Source organism: Ovis canadensis, chromosome 13, assembly GCF_042477335.2.
Source record: "Ovis canadensis isolate MfBH-ARS-UI-01 breed Bighorn chromosome 13, ARS-UI_OviCan_v2, whole genome shotgun sequence".
Taxonomy (NCBI): Eukaryota; Metazoa; Chordata; class Mammalia; order Artiodactyla; family Bovidae; genus Ovis; species Ovis canadensis.
Window position 1 is genome coordinate 94,784,426 of NC_091257.1, and position 19,993 is coordinate 94,804,418.

The 19,993-nt window shown below is 51.9% G+C and overlaps 1 protein-coding gene across 6 annotated transcripts in view; it reads right to left on the reverse strand.

Annotated features, from left to right (window-relative positions):
• The window catches only part of ATP9A (ATPase phospholipid transporting 9A (putative)), a 130,151-nt gene that overhangs the window by 12,398 nt on the left and 97,760 nt on the right, over positions 1–19,993 (reverse strand). For all 6 annotated transcript variants that reach the window (XM_069547053.1, XM_069547051.1, XM_069547057.1 and 3 more), the window contains exons 16-23: positions 15,073–15,165; positions 13,806–13,889; positions 12,306–12,476; positions 9,001–9,099; positions 6,413–6,502; positions 6,185–6,329; positions 5,207–5,271; positions 2,410–2,565 (exon numbers count right to left, since the gene is read on the reverse strand). In XM_069547053.1, the coding sequence (XP_069403154.1) occupies positions 2,410–2,565; positions 5,207–5,271; positions 6,185–6,329; positions 6,413–6,502; positions 9,001–9,099; positions 12,306–12,476; positions 13,806–13,889; positions 15,073–15,165 (903 nt within the window). The remainder of the gene's footprint in view (positions 1–2,409; positions 2,566–5,206; positions 5,272–6,184; positions 6,330–6,412; positions 6,503–9,000; positions 9,100–12,305; positions 12,477–13,805; positions 13,890–15,072; positions 15,166–19,993) is intronic.

Genomic DNA, 19,993 nt, shown 5'->3' on the forward strand with positions numbered 1-19,993 from the left:
TTGTGACTTCGGAACTGAAAGGTGAAAGCCCCCTTACAGATGACTTTTCACACAGGCTGCTGCCCAGGAAGGAGGATTGTAAAAAGGTCAAGAATCCTGGTGTTCAGTTTTGCAAATCAGTCAGGAACCTCTTCCTCTAAATGGGCCAGACTGACGATAACACCTTCACCCTGGAAACAGCAGTGTGGAAAATAAACGTGCCGTATCTTCATCTATTTCAGAGGCCACTGTCAAGGCGCAACTCTAAGGGGACTCTCTCAGCCAGTTACTTTTGGCACAGTGGACAGGGTTAAGGGGTTTTTTACTGGGGATGAGGGAGTGGTTGGTTTGTTTTTTCCCTCGATAGCACAAAAAACAATTCCTCACGCTAAAATTGTTTTTTTCTGAATCCATGTCTATAGTAACATACGGGCATTACAGAAGTAAATTCATCCAGGCCAGCTTGTGTGTGTTTGCCTGAGAATGAGTTGATTAATCTCCCAGTGATTAAAACCATGACATTATCCAGTCCAACTGATGAGCTTACATAACATAAAAGTACAGATGTGGTCTGATGAACCACGGCATCTGTTAGCATTTTAATCGTGTTGATGAAAATCACTTTAAAGCTCCTTCACTCATAAGTGCAATAGATATTGAAAACAGACCGCCCCCAGTCCACCCCCGCAGATGCACAGATGAGCCAGTGGAGGGGGAATCCTCCTGAAGGCAGGGTGTCTTTCGCATATGATTAAACAGCTTCCCCACACATTAAAACAACACCTTAACCTAGAATGGTCAAATTCAGAGAGTCATAAAGTGCACTGGTAGATTCCAGGGCTGGGAGGAGGAATGGGGAGTTGGTGTTTAATGGGCAGAGTTTCAGTTTAGAAAAGTGAGAGATTCAGAAGATGGACGATGGTGAGAATCACACAGCCTTGCGAACGCTGTACGCAACGCCACTGCAGTGCACACTTACGTGTGGTTTAAACGACGTTGTACATTATGTGACTTTTACCACAATAAAAAAGTAAAAGGATAAAACCTCACCTTAGCTTTATACATTAGCCTGTTTTGCTTTTATTTATGAGGTAAGGATGCCTTCAGCACTTGATGCCTTAATAAAACTCTCTGCTTCTCAAAGTAGCCCTCTCTGCGGGGCTAGGGCCAAGACCCTTGAACAGAGTGATGCCCCCTTGACAGGTGGAAAGACTGAAGCCCAGAGTGGTAACGTGACTTGCTCAAGGTCTCAGAGACACCCGGGGATATGGATCCAAGATGAACCATTCATAAGTTCTCACCACTTAACTGGGGCTCTTTTTCACCTAAATGCCCAAGGAAGAAAATCAGCCAGTAGGTGTTCAACACCCAAAATGTTTTCTTTCCCTGCTTTGAGCCTCCTCCGTACCACGACTTCACTGCCACGGCCCAGTGATAGACTATGAAGGAGCTGGGGGGACAGAAGATGGGAAGATACCTCATACATTCTGGAATCCTTTGTGAAAAAGCAAGATGTTACTCTTTGGGTCTGACCCCTGGGTCAGGAAGATCCCCTGAAGGAAGAAATGGCAACCCAGTACAGTGTTCTAGCCTGGAGAATTCCAATGGACAGAGGAGCCCGATGGGCTACAGTCCATGGCGTCACAAAGAGTCAGACACGACTGTGCGATGAACACTTTCAACTCCCCGAGAGGATGGACAACTGGGCTGAGCATGCTGGACCCCCAGCCTGGCTGCGCTGGAGGCAGAGCTGAGGTGCACTGGGCTGTCCCACTCTCACTGAGCACCCCTTAGGTGGAGGCAACACATGCCCCCCAGAATGGAAGGCAGAGGGGAGACCTGGAGTAACAGGGCAGGCACCAGGGCCCCCTGCCTGGGTGGACTAAATCCCTGAAGGATACTGTGCCAATTCCTCGCCCTCACTGAGCCTCAGCTTCCCCATCTGTAGAATGGGCACAGACTACAGTGAAGACTGCAGGTGCCCCTGCTTTGTGAACACTTAACCTGCTGCCCAGGGTACCGGACGCTCTCAAAAAAGGCACACTGTCTGTCTGTGGCTGCTCTCTGTCGGTCCTTGATTCTGCATGCGGGAAACTGTGCTGGAATATTCATTTAGCGTTTACCTCTGCGTCCTTCTCTCTGGCAAACTAAGGATGACAACTCACCCCGATACACGAACCCAAGTCACCTACACCACTGTCCATCTCGTGCCCCGGCCAGGCCCCACCGTTGACGCTCTGCAGAGCAAGCCCAGCCTTGGCCCCCACACAGGAGGGCTCCAGGCAGGCGCTCCGAGCTCTTTTGGAGTTGCGGGGGGAGTGGTGCAGGAGAAGAGGGCTGGAACTGGCCCGGCGGGGTCACCGTTCCAAAGCTGCTTCTCAGGCACTCTCCATAGCAGCCCCCCACGCGCCCACGTGCCCGCACACCCACCTGCATGGCGCTGATGCAGAGGCTCCTGTGGATGACGAACTGGCTGAGGGCGGCCGAGCGCTTGTAGCTGTTGCGACCGTGCACCATGAGCAGGCGGCCGAGGTGCCGGAACTGAGTGATGGAGAAGTCGGCGGCCAGTGAAGCCTGCTTGCCCTCCTGGGACCGGACGTCGACATCAGGCGCCATCAGGGGCACGGGAGGTCAAGGCAAACACATGTTTTTTTTTTTAATTGAAAAAGCAAGAGGCTGGTAAGGAGATCTTTGAAGAACTTCAATAAAGAAATTCTTTGGTTTCCAGCTATACACAGTTGGTGGTCTGAGTCTAAATCTGATTTTAAAAGAGGAATTTATTTAAATAAAAAACATTCTAAAGCACAGATAGTCATAATTGGGAGGTCAAACAGATCTAGTATTAAGCCTTGGGGGTTAGGCCCAACCCATAATGGGAGTCAGGAGCAAAGAATCATTCCAAGACAGGCAGTGAGCACTCAGCTCCCTTAAGAGTTAAGCGTATGGGGCGGGGGGGCAGGCGATGCTCCTGATGGTACTAAATTGAACATTCCCAAACACAGCTTTGCACATTCACAGAACTGAAAACAATTTAGAGTGCAGCCACATTATGGGATTCTTTAAAGGCACGTGACAGATGCTATCAATGGGACAGATGGACATCACGGCCTCCTGGTGGTGAACAGGAAGGCACAAACTCCTCTTATGCGCCCCTTACACCAAACACACAGGACCATAAGCAAGCCCACCCGTCCCACAGACGTCATGGGATTGTGCTCCAATTGCCTGAACGCCTCAAGAATCAACGTCCTGAAATACACCGCCTCTCCCACAAAACAGGCAGAGAGAAGGGCTCTCCATTAGAGGAGAGCACACAGACGCGAAAGGCCCAAGTAAACGTGGTGTGTGAGCCTCCACTGCTGCCGGGATTTCTTTCTTAAACATTTTGGGACCCCTGGAGAAATGAGACCATGATGACGATGCTATTTTGCTTATGTAGAAAAATGCCCTCTTTCTTAAGAGATCCACCCTGAAGCACTGAGGGTAACATATCTGCAACTTACTTTCAGCTGATTGAGAGAGAGAGGGAAGGGGAAGGAGAATGTGACAAATGCAAATAACTGGTAAATAATCAAAGCAAAGAGTAAACAGGTGCTCATTGTCCTAGCTCGACTTTTCTGAAGGAGTTACATTTTTCAAAATAGAAAGTTCGAGGAAATAAACAAAATGATGTATCTACATGTTCTGATGTATAAAGAAATCTAAGGTACGGCAGATTTAGGCAAGTTTCATTTTTAAAAAACATAGTATAATGTTTTAAATGTTAAATTATACATGAGAATCATATACATGTGCGTAAGGTGTATGTATATAGGTGGTGGCTGTTTAGTCGCTAAGTCATGTCTGACTCTGTGACTCCGTGGACTGTAGCCCACCTGGCCCCTCTGTCCATGGGATTTCCCACGCAAAAACACTGGAGTGGGTTGCCATTTCCTCCTCCAGAGGCTCTTCCTGACCCAGAGATCGAATCTGCATCTCCTGCTTGGCAGGCAGATTCTTTACCACTGAGCCACCTGGGAATCCCATGTATATATGTGTGTGTCCATATAAATTATATACATCCCCATAACAAGTAGTATACACATAGACAAAAATTCTAGGAGAATAATCACTGTTACTAGTTTGATGCAGCTGACTGAAAGAAAAAAATGCTCTTTACCCATTTCTACATTGTTGTGGTTTTCTTACTGTGAGCGCTTGTCACTTTTATACTCCAAAAAACAAAGGAAGCAGACTATAACTTTTAACAGAAGAGAAAATGTTCTCCTACTATACAGCATCGTGCAAAGAATTCCATCTATTAACCTCAACTGTGCTTTTTACAACCTGCATTAAAGGAATCATACAGATTTCAGACCTAACATCTTCTTCAAGGATCATTTAGCTCTGCAACTTCAAGCAACTGTCAACTGGATGAGAACCAGAAAACCAAGGGAAAAAGGTGGAAAGGAAAAAAACTTTTTTGGAAAATCCAGATGCATGAATGTATAGAGATGTATAAAGAAATATATATGACAAAATGCATATATGTCTATATATGACATATATGTCTATATGCACTTTGTCTATATATGATAGAGAGCATCTCTGGCCCTCCTTCAAGGCCTCCTCACTCTCACTCCACACTCAGAGCTAACAACCGTGGGCTCAACTTTGTGGCCTATGGTCATCTCAAGTCACAAAGGACAGAGGGCAGGGCAAACGATTAGTGGAAGGCACACAGTTGACAGGGAAGGAAAAAGAAAGATGACTGTAACACACAGCCTTTAAAAATCTGCAGCTGCCACAGCATTTTAGGGAGGAGCAAACCATGCTCCATTCTTCCATAATCCCTGAGAGACGACCCACAGTGTGAAACTAACGCTTTTACTAACAACACTCCCAGGGAAGCATTTGGAGTACATTTGCTGCACCCCAAGAATGCAGCAAGACACTAAAAAAGATTAGGTCTGGGCAAGCAAAGACTCAGCGTTTGTCTGTAAGATACCCGGACACCGATCTCCGACTTCCCGGTAGTAACACTAGGTAATTTCCAGACGTGGTTCCTTATGCTCTGTAATTCTAATCGACAATTTCCAGAAGCACCGAAGCTGCATCTCGGAGGGAAAGGGAAACCCCAGCTGGTGGAGCAGAGCGGCTCCCCTGTGACATCCTCACGACCACCACCTAATGCCCTAACGCTGACCCTGGGGCAGAAATCAGCGCACACCCCCCGATCCGTGCTCACCTTTCCCTCCACGCCCACGCCGCAGTCCGACTCCTGGATCATGCTGACGTCATTGCCGCCGTCGCCTGCGGGGCGCACAGACCAGACAGGAAGGTCAGCAAGGACGGAGAGGCGAGAAACAGGACCGCGCTTTTCCCGGTCACTTTCCAGACTCGCCCACTGCTGCCTCCCGTCGCAGGCTAAGTTTCTGTTCTGTTCTGTCCACTCAGTCTCTCCAGCAGCCTGCGGAATCAGCTTCTTTTACAGGCAGAGGAGCTGACAGTCAGAGGGACAGGGCAACTGGTCGAGGGGCCTGGCTGACTCACTGAGCAAGGGGGCTGTGTCCACGCCGCGTGGGGGTCTACAGCCCCTCGGGGCCTGCCTCCGAGGGGTGGGGGTCCCATCATCATCACCATCAGCGATGACAGGTGCTGCCCGGCTTACTGCAACGGCTGCAGGCACCTCGTAAAGGCTACGGCCCTTTCGAATCCGCCCAGGCACCTCTCCAGGGAACCGCGGGTCCTCTCCCATTCTACCAATAAGGAGACCGGCTCCCGACGGGGAAACCAAGACCCCCGCGGATCCCCAGCTAGGGAAAGCCTGCAGACTGGAGCCAGACCCCTCTCCACAGGTAGTCTTCTTCACCCCCGGGGCTTTGCTGCACTGGTGTCACTAGTCAACAAGGCACAAACCGAGGAGGAAGGTCCTTCTGGACGCTTTCTCAGAGCAAAGTACTTGAAAATAATGGCGACAGCAACAGGGCCAAAGACGGGAAGGGGTATCAATGTCACGGCCTGGGTCAAGGGGCCTGGGAACCTGCAGCGCGCGGCTGTGGGGCCCCGCCCCCGAAGGTCACCCAGCGCAGGCCCGTCCCCCAAAGGTCACCAGGCGTCCCCTGGAGGGTCACGTGCAGCCGTGGGGCCCCGCCCCTGAAGGTCACCCGGGGCAGGCGCAGCGGGCCTGTCCCCCGCAGGTGAGCGGGCGCGGCCGCGGGCCTACCTACTGCGCAGGTCAGCCTCCCGGTGCGCTCCTGGAGCAGACGCACGATCTGCGCCTTCTGCGTGGGTGCGCAGCGGCAGCAGACCACGGCCGGGCACTGGCAGGCCAGCTCCATGAATTCGTACTCGTAGTACTTGAGGCACACCTGGCAGCAACGGGGGAGAGGGGCTGGGTCGGCCACGGTCCCCCTCCGCCACCACGGCAGCTCCCGGGGGTCCCGGCGCCCACCTCCAGGGAGTCTCCGGAGATGACCAGCGCGCAGTCGTGCTTCCTGCGGAAGGCGTTCAGCTCCAGGTGCGCCTCACCGCGGTTGGTCACCTGGAAGGGAAGACGGTGAAGGAGGCCTCGTGCTCTGAGCCACTGGGAACAGGTGGCGACTTCCTGGGGCTCCCTGTGAGGGCCAGGCCCCTGGCCTAGAACCCCACCCTCCCCTGCCACCGACCCCCGAGCCAGAGCAGGCCCTGTTTGCTGTGACCGTGGGCATCAGGGAGGTCTGCACACCAACCATCCCCTTGCCTTTCCCCCAGGAAGGCTGGGAGCCACATAATCAAGGGAAGATCAAAAAGCCAGTGTCCTTTCATTCTGCGTCCAGCACTGTGCTAAGCACTATTCCTGTACTTTCACCCCTTTATTTCTCACAAGGGCTCTTCCAGGCTCTATTGTATGAGCAAGGACACGGACGCAGGCGCGATGTGTTAGCTTGGCTAAAGGAGCACAGGCTGTCCATTTCAGAGCCAGCGGCTGGCTTTTCTGTAAAGAATCAGGTGTTAAGCATGATACGCTCTGTGGACCACAGTCTGCCACAACTACCCCTCCGCCGCTACACTGCCAAAGCAGCCACAGACAATCCTAAACAGATGGGCAGATCTTGCATTTAAATAAAACTTTATTAAAAAAAAAAAACACAGGTGACCAGCACACAGCCATAGTCTGCCAGAATCCTAGAGCATACAGCGTGTTCTCATTACGTCCAACAGTTATGTTCTGTGAAGCCGCTGCGAACACTCAGTGATTACTGAACCACTGCTGCTGGGGGAGATACAGGGCTAGGCTCCTCTGAGCCTCTCATCACTATATTTTTGTGCATCGGTCATTACAGAACCTTGATTTCTACGTGTCTCTGTTTAAAGACATCTTTGAAAATATATACTGCTGAAATAAGTCAGAGAAAGACAAATACTGCATGCTGTCACTAATACGTGGAATCTGAAAAATGAAACGAGTGAATATAAAGAGACAGAGAACACGCTGACTGTGACTAGGGAAGAGGAGGGGCAAGATGGGGTAAAGGATTAAAAGACACAAACAACTGTGTATAACATAAATAAGCTACAGACTCTGTTGTATAACACGGGGAATCTAGCCAATGTTTTATAATTATAAATGCAGTGCGTGCTAAGGTGCTTCAGTCATGTCCAACTCTTTGCAACCCCATGGGTTTTAGCCTGCCAGGCTCCTCTGTCCATGGGATTCTCCAGGCAAGAATACTGGAGTGGGGTGCCATTTCCTTCTCCGTATACCATTAAAAAAACTGTAAGCCAATATGTTGCACATGTGAAACATATAACGTTGTATATCAACTATACCTCAAAAAGTTTTTTTAGTAATATACATAGGTATAGTTGACTCGTTAACACTAGACTCGTGGCCAACAGGACCGTAACTCACACCTGAAGGACGCTCATCTCTGGGAGATGCGTCACAGCCTTCTTGCACTCAGGGACATGGTCAGTACTCAGCTCTGTGCTGGGGACCATTTTAAACCGTGAGATTGCGAACAAAAACCCCACAAAAATGCAAAAAAAACAGGTGGCACTGAATACACTGCAAGGACCCCTGCGTCCACCTGAGGGCTGGTACAAGACGGCAGAGCGTCGCCTGGCTCCGCCTCCGCTGGGAACCTGCTCGGCAGGTGACACCACTCTGCACGTGTCCATATACGACTCTTAAGGCAACTCAAGTATGAATTTTTGGGCGACAAATAAATTGTAATGAGTGGGCAGATCTGCAAATACTGAATCCATGAATAATGAGGGTCTGCCATATCTGCCCTGCCTCTGTGTGATGCTGGTTGGGCTATTCCAGAAACCGCTAGATTTTTTAAAGCTTCAACGTGCTATGGACCAAAGGCAGGGGTGGTGGTGCGGGGAGACCCCTAGAACATCTAGAGAACCCCCAGCTGTTTGGCTCGGTGGCTCTGGTGGCAGACACTCAGGACCACCATATTCAGCCCCGGAGGAGATCCAGTGGCTCTCGCCTCACGCCTCAGTAAAGCTAATCACAGTCCTCAGCTTCGGGCCCTGGAGTGGCTCCTCTTGCCTGTACTGTTTGGCCAAGGGCTTGCCACCAGGGCAGGGAATTCTCCTTTGCCACCCACCACGCCTCCTTCTAAAGGCCCCCTCAACGGTTTCCTTCAGGAAGGTAGACAGGCCAGTACCTGTGATCTTGAATTTATTTCCTACCCAAGGACTTGGCTTCGAAGGGTTCAGAGAAACCCTAGACTCACGTGCATAGTTTCACGTGTACGAGCTTATCTGCATCCCGTCTTCTCCAAGGGACCATGGCCCCAGCAGGTCAAGAGCATGAGTTAATGTGAGGTGGTCACCAGGAGCCCCTGCACCACGTCCGGAAGGAATCCTTCAGCCTCACCTGGGCCATTCAGTAAGTCCACCCAAGCCAGTGCCCTGAGCTACCCCTACCCTAGGTGGTTAACGTCCTCCCCCTCTCCCTAAAGGGCCCCACGTGAGATTATGAGGTTACAGGGCAAACAGAGCATCCCACCCTCGCCACGAGGCCCTGAAGCGAGAATGCTTTACCAGCCGAAAAATGTGGATGTCCTGGTTCCTGGTCACCAGATGTGCGTTCTTCGCTGTGCATGTAGCCGTCTCCAGCTTGTCTCCCGTCAGCATCCAAACCTGAAATGACCGCAGGGAAGACGTCCCCTCGGTGAGCCTTCAGGCCGGCCTGTCGCCTGTGTCAGCTGGGTTTCCAAACACATCACGCTGAACCGATAAGCTCCAACTACCTCTAGGCTTACAGTGTCCCCCAAGCACTGCAGGGAAAGCCCTGGTTCAAGGGCTTCAAGACCCTGTGTGCCTGCTGCTGGAGGAGCAGAAGCTGGCACAGCACTTTCTGGAAACGGCCCAACGTGCCTTGGCAGACACGAGAAGCCCAGCCGCTGCCCTCCTAACCCCCCTTCTGGGAATGTTTCTGAAAGCAGTAAATAATCTCAACGAAGGGGGAGGCTGTACGGATGGGGGATTGCTTCCATGTCCTACAAGAAACTGATTCGTCACGTTGCTGCTGCTGCTGCTAAGTCGCTTCAGTCGTGTCCGACTCTGTGCGACCTCACAGACGGCAGCCCACCAGGCTCCCTCGTCCCTGGGATTCTCCAGGCAAGAACACTGGAGTGGGTTGCCATTTCCTTCTCAAATGCATGAAAGTGAAAAGTGAAGTGAAGTCGCTCAGTCGTGTCCAACCCTCAGCGACCCCATGGACTGCAGCCTTCCAGGCTCCTCCGTCCATGGGATTTTCCAGGCAAGAGTACTGGAGTGGGGCGCCACTGCCTTCTCCGATTTGTCACGTTACATGGGACCTTTCCACACAGTCAGATTCCCCTGTGTGATCTCAGGGGACTGGAACGTGAAAGTGTTTATCGACTCTCTGCGACCTCATCGAGTGTAGTCCGCCAGGCTCCTCTGTCCATGGGATTCTCCAGGCCAGAACACTGGAGTGGGCTGCCATTCCCTTCTGCAGGGGACCTTCCCCATCCAGGGACCAAACCTGAGTCTCCTGCACTGCAGGCGGGTTCTTTACTGTCTGAGCCACCAGGGACGCCCCAGGGAGCTTCACCCTAGCTGTAAACTGCCAACGGTAAACATGCCAGGTTCCTCATCACCCTATAACAGAAATTCTGCATCTCACTGCTGTGGGCTCAGAGAGGGTAGGTGAGCTCCCCAGAGCCACAGGGCTAGCTCCTGTCCTGACCAGGCCCAGAACCCATATCTGCGGAGTCTAAACCAATGTGCTTCCTGCTCTGCCTGTTCACTCTTCAACTCTGTTATCTCTGCTCCCAGGATGGGGGGTGGGGGTGCAGGCACCTTAGAGTCATGGGACAGGGACACCTTGGCATGAAGGGAAGAGCAGGGAAGAAAATAACCATGAAGGTTCTTCACCATGCCAGGCACCGCCTCAGCTCTGCGCATTTAACCAAGTGTTCAGGGCGCTGTCCCTTCACACACCCTTATGAGACAGGAAATGGAGGTGCTGTGAAGTCAGGCCAGCAGTCAAGAGCCACAGAAGTCGTCGGTGGGGAGGCAGGATTTGAACCCCCAGGATGAAGGCACCAGGCCCTGCTGGGGGCCCCTTGCCTCTGGATTTGACCCCCAGAGTATGTCGGTGTTTTCCCTCCATCTCCCACCTGGTCTTAAAAACAGTGCTGTTGTTCAAGAGGGAGGGGGCATATGTATACTGCTGGCTGATTCATGCTGATGTGTGGCAGAAACCCACACAACACTGTAAAGCAATTATCCTCCAATTACAAATAAATAACAATATTGTTTTAAGTGATCCTAGTTCGGCGCCAGTCTTTAGGGTTCTCTGTAAGAGAGCAAACCCTGGGACAGGAGCTGGAAGGCTAGAGTTCCAGAAAACCATGGAAAGTCCTGAGCGCACTGAGGCTACATCCCTCGCAGGAACACAGGCAGGGCCCCGCGGGGAAGCCCCAGTCCCAGGTCTGTGGTTCCCGGCATGAGAGCCTGCGTGTGGAGGCACCTCGCGCGGCCTGGGGGGCTGCACCCAGGAAGGGAGTGAAGTGGAAGTTCCCAAGTTCTAACGCCTCCTGGCCTGTGAAACACCACACGTTAGATGGTCATCACAAGCTAGCCAGACCCCTAACTATACACTCCACGCCCTCCCCCTCACAATGGAAACCAGCAAAGTCCAGTGCACGCTCTATGAATAAAACACCTCTTTTGGAGAGAATGGTTTTAAGGAGGGAAAAAAACCTCAGGACAAAGCCAGTGGCAGAAACTTGAAATCTCCCAGGTTCCTAGAGGAGAGGTTTTAGAAACTGGCAGGAACAAACACGACATGCCCCAAGGCATCAGAAATGGGCCTCTCTGACATCAGACTTTGTGCATAAACGGGATCTCACTGGCGATTTCCCTGCAATGAACCAGGCCTGTGGGCCAAAGACAAGTGACACTTTGGTTTGCAGTGAGACACGCCCACACACGCATGAGCCCCCGTGGGCTAGAAGGTGGCCGGAGCTGGTTTATGACCGCAGGCCTCATGCCTCTTGTTCACACCATCCTGCTCATAAGGACGCCTGCTAGACGCGGGCCCCAGGACGTGGTTGGGTAGAGACAGGCCACTAACCGACGTTATCTTCAGGAGCTTCTAACCCATAGGGCTTCCCCGGTGGCTCATACGGTAAAGAATCTGCCTGCAATGCAGGAGACCCAGGTTCCATCCCTGGGTTGGGAAGATCCCCAGGAGAAGGGAATGGCAGCCCACGCCAGTATTCTTGCCTGGAGAACTCCATAGACAGTGGAGCCTGGTGAGCAACTAGCACTTTTACTTGGTAACCCAAGCGCTTGCTAATCCCTTTCTTGGGTCCACTGAGATAGAGCCTGCTCCCCAGACGCCCTCTACTGGCCTCTCCAGATTAAACAGCTGGACATGAACTCTCCGGCCCCCAAACAGGAGAGTACAAGAACGTGAACACCGCAGGGTGCTGGGGCGGGCGGTCACTCTGCCAGGCGGCCATTCATTCACCTAGACCATAAAACAGCTGGCTGGCTGGCCACTCGACAAGGATGTAACAGACACCCCAAGCATGCAGGATACGGAGGTCTGAGCTAAGGTGAAGCTCCCGGGCCTGCCTTCATGGAACCCAGTGTGCAGAGGGCAGCCACCAGCGAAAGGACACACAGGACGTCTTCTGAAAGCGGGCTGTCAGCGCAGGAAGGATGGAGCGCTTCAGGTCACCGTCCGAATCTGGCTCCCTGTGCTCCCCGTCACTGCTTCCACCCTCTGCCCCGTCTCTAATTTTCAGCCTCCGCTGAAGAGCCCACTCGCCCAAGCCTGGATCTGCTACCAGGCGGCAGGCGCGCCGTACCTTGATGCCGGCGTTCCTCAGCGTCTCCAGGGTGGGCCTCACGTCCGCCTGCAGCTGGTCCTCCACCCCCGTCAGGCACAGCAGCTCCATCTCCATCTCCAGGCTCTCGATCACCGTGGCCACTTTCAGGGAGCGGTCATGCACGCTCAGTTTGGCCTGGACATAGCGGGCCTGGGACACACCAGGGACCATGGTCACGCCGTGGGGTGGGGAGGTGCACGGGAGGCCAGGCCCGCTTAGGGCAGGGATCCCAGCCCCTGGGTGAACCTCAAAGTGGTGAAACTGAGATCTTCGGCCTCCTTCCAAGCTCATCAGCCCAGACACCGGAGGTGGAGACCAGAGTCCCAGCCTTCGCTCTACGCTCACCTGCTGCGCAACTCCCAGCAGGTCGTTAAACTTCTCTGAGCCTCAGTTGTCTTCCTCCACAAAGAGACAATAATAGCCCTGACTGGACTGAGTTTTCACAAGGATTAGCACAACTCTAGACCTCAAAAAACAGTAGGTTCTCCCCCATAAACATACACTGTAACCAAGAACCAGGTTGTCTAAAGACGACATCCCACTTCCAAAGACTACTGACCCACCCCTTCCGTTTAACCCCTCTTTATACGGTTAGCAAGGATATGGTCATTTCAAAGCATATGCCTTTAAAGTTCAGAAAACGGTAGAATGCATCAGGGCTAGAACTCCTGTTAAATCAAACTTCACAGAGAACTCACGCCTGTGAAAGGGACAGACCAAGCACAGTTTCTCCGGGTGGAGCAGCTCAAGGCCCCCAGAAGCCTCTCCCTGCAGCCTGCTCTCTCTCTCCCTTCCAGTCATGTATAAATATAGTCGTTTAGCTTTGTGCCAGGACAGGGGGTACAACAAGGACCCCTCCTCAAGGAGCACACAGTCCATGGGACAGGATGACAATTAACAAGACATATTTATACCAGAAGGCTTGGCTGTGAAAGTCAACGACCTAGTTCACAGCCAACACTTTCTACAGCTTAAAAAACATCAGAGCCCCAAGAAAGTTTACAATTTCAAATTTAAAGGTTTCATTTCAAATTTCCTAGAAGATTTACAATTTCTACCCTAAGTGCTGGGGTACAAGAGCAAACCAGACCAATAAAGTTTGCTCTCAAGAAGATTTTATTCCAAAAAGAAGATATTAAAGAGAGCGTTGAAATATACACATTAACAAAGTCGTCATATTACAGCTGTTGATAAATGCAAATGAAGAAAGCTCAACAGGGTGACAGGGGGAAGGGATGAGGTAGGACTGCCTTAGATGGGGAGCCAGGAAGACTTCTCGGAGGAGGAAGCATTTGAGCTGAGACCCAAAGGCAGCAAGCGAGGCGGGCCACGGGGTTCCACGAGGGAGGAGAGCTCTAGGCAGAGAGAAGAAGCTAGTGTGCTCGGAAATGACATCGGCCTGGGCCAGAGCAGAAGGGAGGGAAGACGGCGAGGGGGGCGGGGCTCAAGGCCAACAGGAAAGTCACAGAACCCACTTACCTCAAAGTCTTGATACTGCTCCTCTGCTAGAGATTTCTTCGCCACCACGAGCACCCGGAGCCCCTCCCGGGCCATGTTCCCACACTGAAAAGCAGGCGCCGGTCAGTGGAGAGCCGCGCTGAGAGCTGAGTCCCCACCTCTCCCTGGGGATAGCTGGAGGCTGAAGCAGATGGGACCCCCTTCCAGTCCAGGGAGGACCCCTGGCAAATCACAACACTGCTTTCTCCTAAAGCCGTCTCCCTGAGCAAACCTTCTAAAAGGGGTTCAAAATTTAAGCCAACGCAGTCTGACTTAAATCTGGATATTTCTGGCTCGTTGGAAAAACTGCACCTCTGACAAGAGCACGTTCCCAAATGACCACAGTCAATGACGCCACAAGGCAGCTGTTCCCGTGAAACACAGTTGTCAGGCGAGGAATGTGCCAATATGTTTAACACACACCGTGTGACTCTGCCAGAAAGCACATCCCGGCCCGTCTCAGTCACCTGCCTTACCTGCCTGGCCCCTGTCGGCATGTGGGACTGCTAGCTCGCTAATCAGAAATGTATTGTCCCTGAATTTAAAATGTGAATTCTGCACCTGGAGCTGGGAGATGGCACAGAAACGGCCTGAGACAACAGGCAGTTCCTCCCCTCCAGGGTATGGCCAGTTCTCATGTCACAGCCTGGGACAAGGCAGCCTGGGGCTGGGGCCCCACGATGCCCACCTCCTGGTACCCACATCCCTGTATGATCACCTGCTCTGAGGATGCAATGGACCCAGGGCCTTCTTCCCGACAGACAGAAAGCAGCTAAGTGAGGGAAGGTCGTTTCAGAGGAGGCGGCTCCTGTTTAAGCTCTGTTCCCGTGCTTGCTGTCTCTGACAAAGCCAGGGCCACGTGTGTGCTGCCTTACGCACAGACCCACAGCGTGAGGAACATGGCTGCCTCCAGCCAAGAGGCACTGCGGAGCTGAATCCCACCCCCAACTGCTAAGCGAGCTCAGAAGCGGGTCCTGCCCCAGCCGAGCCCTCAGATGAGACCCCGGCCCTGCGCGACCCCTTGACCCCGGCCCGAGAGCTGAGCAGAGGGCCTGGCTGAGCTGTGCCTGAAGCGCTGACTCGCAGAAGTTGTAAGAAACAACCCTTCTTTCTAAGCTGCTGAATTTGGGGGTGACCTGTTACATGGCCACAGCAAACGCACACAGGCCCCCGCCTCCCCGTTCACACGAGGGACAGGCTCCAGAACGCACTTCCTGGGCCCCACGTCTGCGCCGTGCATCCCGCTCACCTCTTCCTCCAGCCAGTCGTTATACTGCACGATGCCCGCCATGACCACATCTGCTCCCTTCATGTAGAATGTGATCTCCCCGGTTGACTCATCCTGGAGAAGGGGCGGGGGGTGGGAAGCATGAACACACGGGAGGAGCCTGCCTTCCGCGCCAGCGCCCGCTGCCCACGAGCGGCGCCACGCGAAGTGTCTTTCTTCAGCGGGTGTTGCTGTGTGCTCACTTGGCCAGAGATAGAAAGCGAGATGCCGGGGGTTTGGGGAGGGGGGAGAGCTCGCTTTGGGGCAAAGGCCACAGAAGAGAGAAGAAAACTCAAAGCCCTTGGAAGACGGTTAAAGGATCAAAGCCAGATCAATAGGACTGAAGAGCTCTGTTTTTACAGGTATCCCTATCCTAACAGAACGGACTCCCACACTGGAAGACCATTTTAAACTGATACACAGGGCAGTCAGGGTGGCTGAAAGGTGGTCTACCAGAAAGAGTCTGGGAAGTAAGATAATTCTCGGGGTCAGGGCTTCTCCGCCTCGGTGATGTTGACACTAGGTAGGGGCTGAAGAATTCTTTGCCACAGAAGGCTGGACTGTGCATTGCACCATCTCTGGCAGCATCCCTGGGCCTCTCCCCACTAGATGCCAGCAGCAAGCCCCATGACGACAACCAAAATCTCTCCAGATATGAACAAACATCCCCTGGAGGACACAGCGCCTCAGCTAAGAACCACCGGTCTAGGCAAAGCTGGACCCTAAATGAGGTCCAGCTGGACCCTAGCTCAGCCCTCGACTCGAGGACTCAGCTAGAGAAGAAGGTACGCAGATTCTCGGCCCACACCGACCCGCTGTTCTGGGGAGAGGGTGACACCGCAGCCCAGGCGTCAGATGCTTAGACCCAGCACCAGCTCCCGGCTGTGTGCACCTGGACAGACTGCTTCTCATCTCTAGACCTCGCTGGCCTCCTCTGTGAAGCTGGGATCCTAACAACTCTAACCACGTGGCTTGCTGGGGCTTAAGTGAAATAATCTACATAGAGCAGCGAGCAAAGGGCCAACACCTACAAAACTGCTGGCCCAGAGTTATTACTCCTGTTGGAGTGATAGTAACTCCTTGAGACCCTCAGCTGCACTGCTTGTAGAAAACAGGGGTCTGAATGAGGGTGGTTTTGTCCCCAGGGGACTTCCAACTCGTCTCAACACGTATCTGACTGTCTCAACCCGGAGGTGCTACCCGCATATAAAGGCTAGAGAACAAGGATGCTGCTCCCCATCCTAGGGGCTCCCCAGGGGGCTCGGTGGTAAAGAACCCGCCTGCCAATGCAGGAGGCGTGGGTTCAATCCCTGGGTGGGGAAGATCCTCTGGAGAAGGAAATGGCGACCCACTCCAGTATTCTTGCCTGGGAAATCCCATGGACAGAGAAGCCTGTAGGCTACAGTTCATGGGGTCACAAAGAGCTGGACATGACTTACCAACTGAACAACAACAATCAGCCTACGATGTCCAGGACAGTCCCCGCAAAAGAGAACCATCCAACCCCAAACGTCAGTAGTGCGGAAGTTGAGAAGCCCTGGTTTTAAGGAACTGATGGTGAAACTGCTGATTCTTATCCCATGACTCTTTCCTCAATGACCTTCATCACAGGGAACCTGGAGGCAGTGGAGACAGTGGGCAAGGGGAACAGCCCAACCACCACCCCCTGCGCCTAAACTCTGCTGCCCCAGGAAGCCCAGAATGCATGGTCTCTAAGCTCCTCATGGAAGAGGAAATGAATACCCAGTGCCAAACCAGTGGTACAGTTTCATCTTCTAAAGTAACTTCTGAACGCCTCTGATCACTGACCATCTTTTCCAACAGTGTGCTTACTCGTAAAAGCACCCATAGGCCACGACGAAGCACCTGCATTTTAGCCGCATTACAAATGCAGGCTGCTTCTTTGATGGACTGCATCTATGCTTGCTTGTGACCCGGGCCAAAGACAGCTATGGGGCCTGAACATGAACACATCAGGTTTCTCTTTTTGCTCTTCATTTCCCCTTCACCCAAAAGGCTCTGTGGGAAACAATGCCCTCCACCCCAGCTTCGTCTGCTCCAGAAGGGGCTCAGAAGAGCCTGGGCATCTCGGCCAATATAAATACTGCACCGACTCTCTCCTCCCCTGAGTCACTTCCTCCCACCAAGTTCATCGCAAGGTTACTCCGTTCCCATATTATGGCAAGATTACGCTGTAAATTTACAGAGATCTGCCCGTTGTGTTGCATCGTTTGGGGGCCTCATCTTTTTCCACTGTGGTCTGATTCTGGCACCTGTTCAAAGGCTTCTTTTATTCAGACAATGACAAGGGTCATTGGGTCTCTACCAACGATCCGACTTCGGCACGCCACATGGGAAGGGTGCGGGAAGGGCGATGGAACATCTTCAAAAACAACGAAAACAAAACCAGCGGCCCAGAGCTGAACACACAAGCCCCAAGGAAACCAGCTTCTTGAACCTGGCCGACCTTCTCAGAAGAGAGAGTCATGCAAAGACCAGACCTTGCTTTGTGAGTGTTCAGATGCTGCTCAGTTCCGCCCACAAGCTCACAGGTGTTTGAGGGTTGACGGGGACTTCCCTGGTGGCCCAGCGGTTAAGAATTCACCTTGCAATACAAGGGACACGAGTTTGACCCCTGTTCGAGGAACTAAGATCCCACAAGCTGGAGAGCAGCTAAGCCCAAGCATCATAACTAGGGCCCATGTACTGTGACCAAGACCCAACTGAGCCAAATAAATAAATAAAAATAAAAATACACTAACTGTCAACAGTCATAAACCAAGTTGAGAACCGTTTTGTAATAACTGAGGGCAAACCTCCTCACATCAGGTAACTGGACCCACAACAGGCAGAAGAGATGGACACCTGGGAACAGAGTTTCTCAGCCCCGGCCACGACAACCATTCAGGGTGGAACATTCTTTGTTAGGAGGCTGTCCTGGCCTCTACCCACTAGATGCCAGTGGCATCACCCTCTGAGTTGTACCACCAAAAAATGTCTCCACACGTCCCCACGTCCCCTGGGGGTAAGATGGCTCCAGGATGAAAGACATTTAGTGAAAAGACGACAGTGAGGTTTGTGCAGAGAGGTGAGCTAGTCCCACGGCCCTGAGCTGCACTCAGCAAAACCAAGACAAAGAGGGAGACGGGTCAGGAAATAGAAATATCAGCAAAATAACCTGCATTTCATTAAAGACAACTAACAAAGATGGACGTGCACGGATTCACTGTTTGTACTGAGGCACAGAAAACAATCTAAGTGTCCAGGAAAGTGACCTTTGATTAAATGATGCTACATTTTTTTCCAACAGAACGCTAAGCGCTCATAAAAAGCATGTTTTAATGACAGGAGAATATTTTTAGCATACCTATCGGTCAATGGAGGGGGTGGGATTTTACAAAGTTTTAGGTAGAGTTTGATGTCAATTTTATAAAAATGTGTGTGGCTATTTACACTCATTTATGCTTAGAGAAAAAAACAGAAGGAAATTCCCTGGAAAGGCAGCAGTGAGTGAGTCAGTCTTTGGGTGGTGGAAACACAGATGGATGGCTCTACCCCTCCGCTTTAACATGTATTTGTTCTGAATGCCTTAGGTGGCTGCTGATTTTTCAAAGTATGACCTGGGAAGGACAGAGAGCCCATCCAACAGTATCCCAGACATACACCCCATTCTTGCTGAGGGCAGAGCCAGGGGTCACGGCTCGTAAACTATGACGCGAGCCTGAGCATGAGAGCCCTTCGCAACACACGGGAGGGGACGTACTGCGCCCGCTTCTAGAACAGCTGATATCGGGACTATCTGATGATGACTCAACCCCCAAATGACTCCAGCAGAGCCCACGGCCCTAGAACTTGGAAAAATAATGGCTGGGACAAAATCACAGTAGGAGATAATGACTCTAATTCCTCCGGAAACACCCACCCACAGGATTCATGTGGCTGCTTCCAGGCCATGGACGTTCTTGACATCAGACATGAAGTCAAGACATGGTTTGAAGGCATGGGGCAGGCAGGGTGCAGGCCAGTGGGTCCCACTTAAAAACTGCCAAGGATATACATCCGGTAGAGTCTGAGGACCTACTGGCCTCAGGGACATAAAGCCCCTTAAAGGGTGTTGTTTTCAAGGCACATTCCCTGCTGCATGTCACTGGACCATCAGGACCATGTCTAACTTTAACCTGGAGAAGCGGCCTCTTCAATGACTCCCACTTCCCCCATCAAGTGAGGGGGTTGGACCCAGTGACCCGCTTCGGAGCCAAAAGTGTGTCTGCTGCTGCTGCTGCTGTTTAATCGCTAAGTTGTGTTTGACTCTTTGGCAACCCCTTGGACTGTACAGCCCACCAGGCTCCTATGTCCATGGGATTTCCCAGGCAAGAATGCTGGACTGGGTTGTCATTTCCTTCTCCAAAAGTATATCTATTCTCCAATAAAAATTAATTTTTAAAAAATCAGATTTTTTTGGTAAAATATAAACTAATTAAAAATAAAAGCAATTTTAAGGCAGGAGTTAAAAGAGCATCTACAGTTCCTTCATGTAAAGCTCAAGGAGACAAAGTCAGTCCGTGGTAGAAATGGGACAGCGGTTAGGGCCTTGTGGGGAGGAAGGATGCCAAACCAGAAAGGGGCACAGGGAGCTTCTGGGGTGACGGTGGGGGCGTTCTGGCCTTGTTTTGGGCACCAGGCAAGTTGGGCTAATTTTGCAAACATTTAAGCTGCACATTTATGAAGACTGCACCTTTCTCTGTGTACGCTGTACTTCCATAAAAGTTTCAAAAAATTTAAAAAGAAAATCTGAAACATCCAGGCCAAAATGACACGCTGCTGCATGATCACGTTTTTCAGTAACTTTTGTGACTGTATGAACGAAAAATCACCGAAAATATTTTACTACGATAAAGGTGTC